General features: G+C 41.9%; 1 protein-coding gene across 1 annotated transcript; it reads left to right on the top strand.

Moving 5' to 3' along the window:
• The first annotated feature begins 2,753 nt into the window (after positions 1-2,753).
• Positions 2,754-13,729, top strand: ndufb8 (NADH:ubiquinone oxidoreductase subunit B8). Its single transcript, XM_084323974.1, has 5 exons — positions 2,754-2,880; positions 3,115-3,241; positions 3,739-3,838; positions 10,213-10,368; positions 13,558-13,729. The coding sequence occupies exons 1-5, from the start codon at positions 2,790-2,792 to the stop codon at positions 13,651-13,653; spliced, it is 570 nt and encodes a 189-aa protein (XP_084180100.1). The 5' UTR covers positions 2,754-2,789; the 3' UTR covers positions 13,654-13,729.
• Positions 13,730-13,735: the final 6 nt, after the last annotated feature.

Genomic DNA, 13,735 nt, shown 5'->3' with positions numbered 1-13,735 from the left:
TTTTTGAGTACCTCATCTGTTACCATTTCCAGTTTGAAGTCGTCTTTGTGGACCCCTAGGTTCTTGTAGTATGCTACTATGTGTTCTACCCCATAATGCCCTGAGTGGGAGGGTAGTTTGTTTACCAGTGTTGTGGCTATGTTTGTGAAGAAACTGTTTAAGTAATTGGCTACATCCAGCTTGTCTGTGATGAGCGTGTTGTCCGTCTTTATGTTTATGTTTGAGAATCTGGTTTTAAGTTTTTTACTGCAGCCAGTTGGTTATTGAGTAATTTCCAAAGTTCACATGGTTTGTTTTTGTTTTCCTAGGTTTTGTCGTTGATGATTTTTTTTTTGCTGTTTTGATCATGGAGTTTACGTCATTTCGAGTCTGTTTCTTTGTAGTTTGAGTTCAGTCACGTGGGCTTGGAGTTCACTGCTCGTGCTTCATTCATCAGGATTGAATCATTATCTTGCAGTCCGGAGGTTTAGTAGTATTTTAGTAGTATTTTAAAGATTACCAATTTAAAATAATCACATAATTCATATATATATATATAGCAACCGAACTTTTGTCAAGGCCACTGGCCATGACAACATCCCCTCCAAATTCCTCAGAGACTCAGCAGCAGCCATCACCCCAGTCATCACACACATAATAAACCTCTCCATAAAACAGGGACACGTCCCCAAGGACTTCAAAATTGCGAGAGTAACACCCCTGCACAAAAAGGGCAGCAAATTAGACCCGGGTAACTACCGCCCTGTTTCTATCCTTACATCCATCTCGAAAGTCATGGAAAAAATAGTATACGAACAGATCGAAAAGTACCTCGCGGAAAAAAATCTAATCTACGAATTCCAATCTGGCTTCAGAACATCCCACTCCACTGACACATGCCTTCTCTACTTGAACGACCACATCAAACAAGAGGTGGACGCGGGCAAATACTGCGGCATGGTCATGCTGGACCTACAAAAGGCCTTCGACACTGTCAATCACACCATTCTGATTGACAAGCTAAAAGCAATTGGTTTTGATAGTTTATCAGTGAGCTGGATACAATCCTACCTGGAGGGGAGGGAACAGATGGTGGAAGTAAACGGTACACTATCCCCCCCCCTCACAGTGAGCTGTGGTGTTCCACAAGGAAGCATACTAGGACCGCTACTATTCCTAATTTATGCAAATGACATGTCGTCAGCTTGTGACTGCAACTTGTTCCTGTTTGCGGACGACTCAGCCCTGCTGGTCTCTGACAAGAACAAGTTACAGGTTGAAAAAGCCCTCAGCTCGGAACTAGGCAAAATCTGCATATGGCTCGCCGACAACAAACTATCATTACACATGGGCAAAACAGAGTCCATTCTCTTCGGTTCAAATAACAAACTCAGCAAGACCGACGGCTTCTCGGTTACAGTGGGTGACAATATTATCACAAGGAAAGATGAAATTACCTACCTGGGTTCCATCCTAGAGGCTAATCTTTCCTGTGACAAAATGGCATCCAATGTAATAAAAAAAGTCAACCAACGAACGCGATTCTTGTACCGGATCTCCTCTCTGGTAAACAAGAATACCCTGAAGACTCTAGCAGGAGCACTCATTCAAGGGTACTACGACTATGCTTGCACCTCATGGTACCAAAGCACCTCAAAGGCACTAAAAAACAAATTACAAACATCTCAAAACAAGCTAGTCAGACTACTACTTGACCTGACTCCTAGAACCCACCTCACCCCTGCCCACTTTGACAACCTAGGATGGCTTAGAGTAGACGACAGAGTACAGCAACTTGCAATGGGCCTGGTCTACAAGATACACTACGCGACCAAGGTACCCATGTACATGTCAAAATACTTCCCAAAGGTCAGTGAATACCACGATCACAACACCAGAGGGAGCTCCACAAATCATGTAAAACCCAGATTCGGATCAAACAAGGGACTAAACACGTTTCGCAATTATGCCACATCAATGTGGAACGCCCTGCCTAAAGCTGTAAAGGAATGTGAATCACTACCCACCTTCAAAAACACTCTCAAAAAACACCTACGTGAGACTGCAATTCGAAACTGGCCCCTACAAATGTCCTAACCTAGTTGTACAGTAAATGACCAAGTAAGGCTTTGTCAATTCCAATGTACAGTGTAAAATGTGTGTGTGTCCCCTTCCCAACCCCCCCCCCCCCCCCCCCCCACCTCCAATGTACAGCCCTCACCCAACCCACCCAACCCCACCCCACCCAACCAACCTCCTCCAATGTACAGGTTCTATGCCAAATGTATATACACTCCTTTTCTGGACACTTTTGTATCACAAACAGTACTGTATTTGCAAATCTGATATGTCATAAATGTATAGATGTAGCAGTACTGTCTATCTGTATGTCATGTATGTCATATATGTTATGATGAATTGAAAATGGGGGACCCTGATGTAAACAAGTCGAAAGTCTTTCTCTGGTCTGCATCCCCTTAACAATTGTATGTATTGAGCTGTACTGTACTGTACCCATTCTGCAATCTGTTAATAAACTTTTCAATCAATCAATCAATTCTCCAAGATCGCGTCGTGAGGGTGAGGTACGTCTGGCGAGGGGAGAATGGAAGACTGGCCCGATTTCCGGGTCGGTAGGTGGCGGTAAATGGCCCAAATTTTGGTGCCCGTCCGCCGTAAAACACCAAATAGAAGAAGATGAAGAAGAAGAAGAAGAAGAAGACGAAGAAGGTACTTCTGGCGAGCCGTAGTTCCAATATTATGCGCATGCGTACTTCATTGTTACTGACAGAACAGCAGAGCTAGTAAACATGGCTGGTGTTGGTCTCCAACGCTTGGCCCTAGCGCTTTCCAAAGGGAAAGGGCCAGGCATGTCAGCACTCTTGTCGGGATCTAGAGCAGGTTAGGCATTATTAATATTGTACTGTGGTGTGTGGGGTAAACATGGTGTAACCCATGTCTAAAACTAGCGTCCGCTAATGCCGATAACCTTGACGGGCTAACGTAAGCTAACGCTAAAATAGCTGAACAACATAAAAGAGAACAGGCATCATTACATTTAGCTTCTTAGCCATGTTCATCAGCATATTATGTTAGCTGAACTTAAGTATGTCTAATTGTAGATATGTGTTTCAGCTTCTGGTGGTTCGAAGGATGCACTTCCCGGTTCATTCCCCACGACCCCACAGGAGAGAGCTGCTGCAGCAAAGAAGTACAACATAAGGGTAGAAGACTATGAACCACATCCTGACGATGGCGAGGGGTGAGCACAATTCAGTTTTGACATAACTAGTTTCTTCAGGACATGTCAAATTTAACTTAATTTGTGATCATGATTATGTTGTTGTTGAATGAGACGTGTTATGATGAATTGAAAATGGGGGACCCTGATGTAAACAAGACGAAAGTCTTTCTCTGGTCTGCATCCCCTTAACACTATGGGTGCCGGCCAGAAATCCGGAAAATGACTGTGGATTGCCAGCGCTATTTGTCTATGGAGAAATTCCCCTTCTTTGCAGGGCTATAACTTTTTAAATTCTATTGCTACATTGCCCTTTATTAGTTGAATCGGGTGTGCAGTGTGCTGGTCGTGGAATTTAACAAATACATGGAACGGCTGGGGTGTCTCGAGGAGAGGTTTGGGAACCACTGGTTTATGTCACACGTTGTCTAACCAGCATAATTTATTTAGGCAACAATCATTTTATGTGTTTAATTTGTATGTCTGTTTTATTCTTTTTATTTTTTTATTTTTTGTAGCTATGGTGATTACCCCAAACTACCAAATAGATCTCAGCATGAGAGAGACCCCTGGTACAAATGGGACCACCCTGATCTGCGGAGGAACTGGGGAGAGCCGGTAAGATAATGCTGGCAGTGATGACATGCTCTCAGATTCATGTTCTTCATGCTTAACTCATTCCGCGCCTAGAGGTAGCTGTTTACCTTGTGGTAAGAATGCCAGCGCTCTGTTCAATGGGATAATGCCGGTGTTTGCGATTGCTAAAACTATATTAAATATTATAGCTATGGATCTAATAAACACGTCGATTGTCAGTGAGTTTCTTCCAGTCAACATGCAAAAAACTGATAATTTTTTCATACATACATTTCCGTTTTATACCGTGGTGAATATGAGTATAATTTTAGAGTGATCCTGTCGAATCCCAATAACACCAGCAAACAGCGCTTCAATGTATTAATTAATTAATCCAATTCCTGATCGCCATTCCAAATATTGATCGCGTTTATTGATCCAACGTTTCTCAACCAAAACACATGAATCCACGCTGCTCCACTGCTCCAGTGTCCCCCAGTCCATGTGTTATAAACGTTACTCTTGCCCGAGAAGGAAAACCTGGACCGGACTTCTTAGATCGATGCACAGCCCCAGCCAGAGGGATTCCAATGATGTGCAATACCGGCCGCAAGGCATTAGGCGGCGGTATTGGCCTTTTGCGAGCTCAGACCCATTCCCAATGATAACATCAGGCTGGATGGATAAAAAAATCAATGAATATAGCGAATAAAAGAAATAACGATTAAAACCAGACTTTTCTCGTGATTGGCGCTCAAGCAATGGCGAGTAGGGCTGAACGATTAATCGATTTTTAATCGAAATCGCGATTTGAAAGGATGCAATTAAAAATCGCCAGGTCTGAAATTTAATTTTTTTTTTTATTTTTTTTTTTTTAGCCAGGAAGTCCCATTGAGATACAAGATCTCCTTTGCAAGGGAGACCTGGCCAAGATGACAGCAATAACATTTGCAATACATCACACAGCAATAAAATGTGCGATACATCACACAAGAACATAATAAATGTGCATGTATACAATATACAATACATCACATGTAAACCAGCGTTTCCGTTAGCCGGTAATTACCGGTTTTTGACCGGCAAAATCTGTTGAAGTCCGACTTATTTAATATCTCCGGTCTTAATGTCCGGTGAAAATAATTCCCTGAGTCTAAGCACAATTTGATTATTTGAATTGTATTAAAATAGGCTAAAATTAAATAGCCTATGCGATGAACGAAACGATCATTACATTTGTTTCCTCGTTGCTTCTAATAATGACAACGACGTTGTCGGCGAGAGCTTAGTGCTGGTGTGCGGACTTTTGTGTGAAGCTGCAGAGCCAGAGAGGCAACGGCACAATGCAGTATTCCAGCAGTACTCCAATTTGGCCATTTTCAGCCAATGTTGGGTGGGGGGCGCTGCTGTGCGGTTCCCAGAAAAGAGCCAATAACAGCTAAATCAGCTTCTCTGCAGCGCCATACTCTTTGCAAATAAGTCGTTGCGAGGTGGAGAGAGTCGTCACGCAAACCACGATAATGTTGCCGTCTCTCTGCTTTCTCAGTTCTTCGCTTGATATAATTAATACAAATGTCCAATATAACGGAATTCGTTAGCTCATAAAAATGTGATTATAACAGACTGCTGTTTAGTGTCGGACCGACTGCCCACATACGCGGTCTATTTTAGTTCAAGTCAGCAGCAGCACGGAGTATCTAGGGACTTATTTTATTTGGAATATATTAATTAATGACTGTATACGCAAAAGTAGCCTAGTTTTAAGTAATAATATTATAAATCTACATGCCTTGAGGATGACATTCTTTATATTGCCTGCCTATCAATTGTTTTAAAGCTCAATAAACTATGACCGGAATTAATCTCATTTGTCCGGTAGATTGAAATCTTGCAGGTCACGGAGACCGGCAACAATTTTTTCTAACGGAAACCCTGATGTAAACACAAAAACACAAAGCAGAATAGTCTACATGATAGTAAAAGTGTATAATACAGGGTAATACAGTAATTTTGCAGTTGGGACCCGACTACAGAAAGCAGCAACATTCTTCTTGTAGGAAGTTATGTAATACAGATTTAAATTCACCAAGAGAGACCGGGGTGTCTAAGTGGATAATGGTCCTGTAGCCCATTCCATGCCCAAGGTGCGAAGCTTAAGAAAGCTGTTCCTAGGTAACCCTGCTCAAGACAGAGAAACCATCTGAGCTGAGTAAGGAAAGGGTGGGGGGGGGCCATCTCTCTCTCTACTGGTTCAATTAACACTTTGGCTGCCATGGGTTAAATTCATTATCAACCGTAGGTTGCCGGCTCTATTTGTCTATAGAGAAAGTCCCCTTCTTTGCAGGGCTATAACTTTTTAAATTCTATTGCTACATTGCCATTATTAGGGCCCATTCAAAGTCCTATATGTATTGTTCATTGTGTAGCAACGAACTTTTTCATTCACATATTCATAGTAAAGTATGGTCTAATGTATAAGTATGTTTTCATCTCTTTCTGCAGCTTTCTCCAGAACGTGATCTATAGCCCCAAATACATTATATTGATGATGCAATACAGTTTTATGGCAATCAGCGCGATATAAAAAATTCCAACTAGACGTACTTCTAGAAGTTACTACACGTCATCTGATGTTGACCGGATGGGCTAGGGGGCGTTTATAATTCCGTGGGCAGCGTTATACCAATCATCTAATGTGGGTCAAATGTTGATAATAGCAGTTAGTATCGAAGACGGTAACTTTACACGCTAAAACTCACCCCAGTCTCTGCGCGCCGTTGGGCGATCATCGTAGAGTAGAAATTTTACCATTATGGGATGTCGATTCACCCGGTCCATCTCCAGCTTGTATAATGGTATATACGTCCAAATCATGTTGTTTATCGAGTTATTGGCAATCGATCGCTATGTAGTGTGTCGAGATCGAGTCCCGGAACCTATAGCTATTGCCCGGAAGTAATACGGCCGACCAGCACAATCTCCATAGCACTTCCTGTTAAGCGATTGCGCCGATCGTCCACCAGATGGCGCTCCTGAACCGCCAGAGAGCTCAGTGGGTCCTCCTGGTGGATCTCAGGCCAGCGGAGGGGAAATATGAATCCGATCCCAGATTTTTGAAATATTGATATTAAAGACGCTGTAAAGCGTCTTCGGCAACTTGAGCATGGCCGGGAATGACGTGTTTAGGCGTTTTCCGGCAGCCAAAGTGTTAATGTAGAAAAGTAGAAAAACGTTGCACTATAAAAACGAACTGGATAGTTGATGATAATAAACATTTAACTTCATTAGCTGAAGTAAGTATTCTAAAATAATTTAAGCCAGTCTCTTTTTCTGTGTGTGTGTACACGTCTCATATCTGGTCAGAGGAGTTTGATAGTATTTACTGAGGATTGCCAGATAATGTTGATATTTAAACACAAAAATTTGTAATACAAAATAAATATACATGATCATGCAACATAAAAAAAATTGTTGTAGGAACAGTTTGGGAGAGGTAAGGGGTTTTAGATTGTGTGTTGTGAAGTTTAGACTTCAGAGAGGGAGAGTAAAGTACAGAAAAAAAGGTACCGTTGGGTACCGTACCGGTATCGCGGTGGGTCCCGAACAGACCCACCGCGTAGGCCAGATGCAAGCCGCATTTTACAATAAACCTCTGTGGCGCTGCTTTAAAAAAAATTATAATCGCAAATGTAATCGCAATATCTGTCAGAAAAATCGCAATTAGATTATTTCCCAAAATCGTGCAGCCCTAATGGCGAGTAACCCGACTTTTTTTCGTGGTTTGTGCTGAAACAGTTAACCAGGCTGCATGCCTGGTTACAATCAGTCCAAAAACACTTGCTTGGATGGTACTGATGTTGTGGATATACAGCCTGGGGAATCTCCCCGCATTGACTTTCCACCAGTCAGTCAGATTTGTATCCAGAGATGGGCAATTTGTATCCGACCCGGCAAACTTATAGTTAGCAACACAGCAGTGGTGACCCGCCAGTCCTCAGTGATGTAGTGGCAAGTGACGGTAACACAGATTTCGGTCATCAGGGCAGTCCAGTAGTTTGTCGTCAACAGTGATGCCGGTAACGCGTTACTAAGTAACGCGTTATTGTAATCTGATTACTTTCCCCCGAAAATAGTAATCTAACGCGTTAATCTTTAAAAGCCAGTAATCTGATTGCAGTTACTTGTCCAAGTGGCTGTGCGTTACTATTTTGTTACTATCTCATCATAAATTCATAATGCAGGCGGAATGCAGTATTTTATTTCGTTTTCGACAGTCAAAAATACATTTTGAGCTGTTTTTCTTATTTGGGAGTGACGTAGTGTGGCAGTGAAAGGGTTACACAAGAATGTGTCCCGCGGCGTGACTGGACACTCTGTCTGTGAGTGACTCTGCTTTGGTACAATCACATTCCCCATCCACAGTCTGCGAATCAGAGGCAGAGTAGGGCGGGTCTTCACAGCACGTCATGTGACATATGCGCCAATCGTGTGACAGCAGGGCTCCGTTGTTACAGCCTCGTCTGCATTCGTCTGAGAATTCCACCCCAAAACGCTTGTCTAAACGCAAAATTAAAAGTGAAACCGCAAGAAGACTTTTGCGGTTTCTGTTCAGACTTCCACCCCAAAACGCTCGTCTATGCATATGCGGCGGAGGAAACAAAATACTGTCTACCGCTAAAAACAGCACATCCAATTGCATTGAAAGCATCTGGAATCACAACACTAGCCGACGCTTCGACTAGGTACAGGAGGACTCGGAGGCCAGCCAAACAGCAAAAGAGAGAGATTGTTTCTTTCCCTTTTGATTAATGTATATTTGATGGTGGCAGAGCAAAAGCTCTTATTTGCCAGATTTACAGTTAATTTACATGTTAAAGAGAGACTGATTGTATTTTTATAGAGAGACATTTATAAAAACAATTTAATAGTTACAGTTGATATAATTGAATAGTTCAGCCTGCATTTGTTAGATGTGAATGGATACACTGGTTTTGTAAAACCACTGGCTGGCTGCTCTAATGCTGTGAGCATCATAGACTGTTGCTTTACCATACTTGATGGTACAGAAGCTGAAGCACTAGTTTAACAATTTACGTTATGTGCAGAGAAACAAGTTAAAAACAATTTATGCACTTTCAATAAAGCGTTTAAAAAAAACTGTTGGGGGAACGATGACGACTTCGTAACCTAGTTACTTTCAAAGTAACTAAGTTACTCTGATAATCAAGTAATCAGTAAAGTAACTTGGATTACTTTTTAAAGGAGTAATCAGTAATCAGTAATCGGATTACTTTTACAAGTAATCTGTGGCATCACTGGTTGTCAATGCAACCTTGCGAGCAGCAGTCAATTTAGCTAGCTGCGCAAGCAACTCTGAACTTTGCATCGGTGTACTGATGTGCAAGGTGATTGTGCATCAAGATGGGATATGGTATGCTGGCTCAAGCAGGTGCATCATTTACCGCAATCCTTCGCCGTCAACCATACTGATCATGTCGTTTTCGATAAATGTGCAGACTGACTTGGGTTATTTTTTCGCCCCATTGTGGGTCGCAGCTCAAAATCAACACTTCTCTTAGCCTGCTTCATTTTGCAAGTTGCTGTCGCTCTTATTTTTCTCCCTTGCTTATTTTCCAGACACAGAGGTGGTTGGTTCCTCATCATAGTTATATCTGTTCATTGAAACCTGTTTTGAAAATACACCATTCTACTGACAGCTACAATGTAATAAGAGACAGATAACATTGTAACATATCATTGTTTGATAGTAGATAGAGTAAATGTATGGGAGATAGAGGGGGAAGACATTCGGCAAAGGTCGCCGGGTCGAACCCGGGACGGCCGCATTGCAACGCAGCGCTGTAAGCGGTGCGCCACCCTGGTGCCCTGTATCTGTGAATTCTATAGTAGTTGTTTCTGATACTTTACATTTATTTTTGACACATGCTCAAAAGCCCCCATGATCACCTTCTACTCTGCTGGCAGCATCAACAAAGTGATTTCTGAAAGGACATCATGGCCAAGTTAATGGATGACATTACATCCAGTGGCACATCCACACATGTCCGTGAGCATCTGTGTGTAGCACAGTAAAACTGATATATTTTTTTGAACTGTGTCCTGTGTTTTTAATAATGTATTTTATTATATTTTATGCACCATTATAGTGGCAAGTACAATTTGTATAATATACAATGACAAAAGAGTACCAATCCGGGATCCCCCAACTGTTGTAAAAAGCTTTCAAAAATATCCTCCTGCCGTAAAACTGAAAATATCCGCAATGTTGCTATCTGTAGTACCGACACATATACAATATGTTCACCTAAGTTTCTTTCTAATAAATTAGATGCGTGTTATTTACCTTGATCCCTACTGATAGTAAATCTTCTATTTTGTTGTCCATCTTTTTGTAGATGCACTGGAACTTTGACATGTTCATCAGGAACCGCGTGGACACCTCTCCCAGGGCAGTGGAATGGAACACCATGTGTAAACATCTGTTTGGTTTCATCGGATTCATGCTGTTCATGTTCTACCTTGGGGAGAAATTCCCATCATACCAACCTATTGTAAGTAATATACAGAGGAGTCTACAGTATCAGTATTAATATTTCAATCTATCAACACATAACAGGATGTTGTTTTAATTGGGAAGGGGGGGGGTGGCATGAAATTCAACCTGGTCACAACTAGGATCTTTTGGAGTCAGAATTTGGATGGGTTGGGGGGAGCGGGCTGCTTTGATTTAACTGACAGCTCAGTGTTCGTAACAAGAAAGCTGAAGACGTTGTGATTGGAGCAACCCCTTTGTGAACATGAGCAATTTACTTATTTCAAGCTCTGCCCTATTTTTTTTTTTATTTTTTTTTTTCCCCTCCTTTTTCCGATTTTTCTCCCATCCCACCCTTCCTGGTTGTTGCGCACTTTCCCCTACTGTTGGTCCGAGAGACCGGAGACTGTCACATGCTTTCCTCCGACGCATGTGCAGCCTGCCGGCAGGCCAGCCTGGCTGCGCAGATTCTCACTGGGAGAGTGTAACGTGTGGGAGGCCGCACTACCTCTCTCCAGATCCTACCCTTGCTGAGCAGGCGCCCCGACCGAACTGTAGGGGTCGCTGTCCACAACGCCCAGGACCCACCCGCCAGCTTTCCCACCCTCTAATACTGCCAATTGTATTAGTGTGAACGGCCAGCCAAGCTGGTGACAACGCCGGGAGCTGGATTCGAACACGCGAACCCAGCATCTCCGGCGTTGGTGACGAACGCAATCTCCGCTACGCCACCTGACCACCCTCTGCCCTCTTTTCTTGATCCTCCAATCACAACTGTTGCTTCCTGAGGAGTTTGATTGTGGAGGATCAAAAAAATGGTGGGGTTTGAGATGGGTACATTTTAGGTCAGTTTGTTAATATTGCTCATGTCACTTTTCAGCTAAGCAGCTGTCACTGTTTTGATTTTAGGGGTCATGCTCCTAAAAAGTAATAATGACAACTTCCTAAAACAATTTGTCTTGTGTAGCTCAATGGGTAGAGCAAGGCACTAACACTGCCAGGGTTAGGAGTTCAGTGTTTCCCCTACCATTGCCTTGGCGGGGCAGCCCGCCCCGCTAACGGGACCCCCTGCCCCCCCTGAAAAAATTATAATAATAAAAAAAGTATAATATATATATATATATATATTTTTTTTAATATTATTTTTTTATTAAAGTTTGCTTTAATCACAGTAACGTTGGCGAGCTAGCTAAATTATACATACATTGGTTTTCATATAAATCAATCAATTCACTAAGACTTTAAAACGGTGGTGCGGCACGGTCTACGGAGACGCAGAAAAAACCTACCAAATCCATTCTGAGAAAATCCTGTGGGAAACACTGTCCCTGTATTGTAAATAGTTCATAATGTGTGTTGTCACTACTGTATGTAAAATTGTAAATAAATTAATGTGTTAATATTTATTTACCTAATTTATGTGCAATCGTTTCATTTCAGCTCAGTGTAGAGAAATGCACCGATACTAACAACCGCCTTACTGTGCGCGTCTATGATGACACTGTTGACACCACGTATCTGTGACACACAACACTAGTAGTTTTGGGGGGCCTACCACCCCCCCTGAAAAAAAATCCTAGGGGAAACACTAGAGTTTGATTCCCACTGATCCCACCCATACTTAAAAGTATAGTTCTGATTTTTGGATCCATAGCCCTATTCCGTGCTTTCTTGCCCTAGCACAATCCATGTTGTTCCTCCTATTAGCTCTGGATAGTTAGCCAGAAAACTATACAAAGTCAATGGGGTCACGCTGCAGAATACATTTTAGTGAGCCTCAGCCATCTTGTACAGACAGGAGCATCTTTACTTTGTATTAGTTTGTGGCTAACTATCCAGAGCTAATAATGAGTGGATTGTGCTGAAGAAAGGACTCTTACCAATGAACAACATTAAAACATTTAAAAAAATAAATATCTGAACTATCCCTTTAAAATGCAGTGGAATTCAATACATCACCCGCTTATTTCTAAACACGTTTAGAAAGCGCCACTAGACATGTGTGTCATCCATAGTATCATAAGGCACATGTTAACGGTTTACTGCTTCCAGGTGGATCAGTGATTATATGTCGAGCTTTAAACTTAAATGTGCTGTAAGTGCTATTTTTTTGTTTGTTATAATAAGTGGTCTACATGTTAAAATAATAGCGCTATACTCCTGACAGCCATCACTGATATAACATGAGTCTCCCAGTCCCTTCACTCTGCAGTAAACAGAAAATAAATGTTCTGATATCCTGTTCCCACTTTATCCAATCAGGAGGGAGAACTCTACATTTAAAAAATGGTCTGACAGAAATAAGAAATAAAAACTAGTTTTAAGCAAATGTGTCCTTGAAACAAGTACAATTATATACCAGTGCAGTAAGCAAATTTGGCATGGCAAGATTTATTGAAATAAGTATAATAAAAAAAAAATTATATAGGGTTCTCTCTCCTGATTGGATAAAGTGGGAAGGGATACCAGCATTTTTTTTTTCTGTTTACTGTAGAGTGGAGGGACTCTAGATCCATGTTACTATAACACTTATTTTAACAAAGAAATATCACTTACAGCACCTTTTTAATATTTGTTGAATGCAAAATGGAGAGCTTTGGGGTATTTTCCTGTTACTGTTTGAACAATTATAATGTTTTTGGATCACGGACGGACAATTTGGTTTCACGGAAGTGTCATGGAACACTGTATGAAATCTGCCGACCTATCCGTGCGTTCCAGTTACCTTCACTTGGTCAAGTGCTTTCATCCATAAAGTTCCTGGTATCTCTCCCGTTGACCATATTCACACAGCGGACGTTTTGCTCTTATATCATGCTAAGGTGGGAACGGGGTGGAAAGGAAACTCAACCCGAGCACGACATAAGAACGAAATGGCCGCCGTGTGAATATGGTCAATGGGAAGACAGGGGAGTGTAATAATGGTCTAACCAGGTATGCGAGGGAATTAAAACGGCAACGATTCTGACCCAGCTCCTAATGCTCACTGCAGCAGAGAATGAGAGCTGCGGAGGCACCATTGAAGTATGTGTCTATTCCACGTTTTCAAGAACCGGGTCAGGATTTCAACCCAAAAGATGTGTGAATGGTTTGCATTCAGAAGCAAGAGTTTTGCCTACAAAGACGTTGATGAAAATTGGGTATATGCAACCAAACTGTACTATAGCTTGTGTAGCCTGTTAAAAAACCATACCCTTTTCTGTCCCAGGCCCCAAAACAGTATCCCTTCAACAACCTGCACCTGGAGAGAGGAGGGGACCCCGACAAACAGCCAGAGGGAGAAGTCAAACATTATGAAATATAATGCTTAAAAATATCTGTGTGGCTACTTGTGTACATAATATATTTCTGGCATCAATAAAAACGTATGTTAAATGTTATGTCTC

Source organism: Notolepis coatsorum (genome assembly GCF_963971535.1).
Source record: "Notolepis coatsorum genome assembly, chromosome: 10".
NCBI classification, from domain to species: Eukaryota; Metazoa; Chordata; class Actinopteri; order Aulopiformes; family Paralepididae; genus Notolepis; species Notolepis coatsorum.
This window is presented reverse-complemented; position numbering and strand designations above follow the sequence as displayed.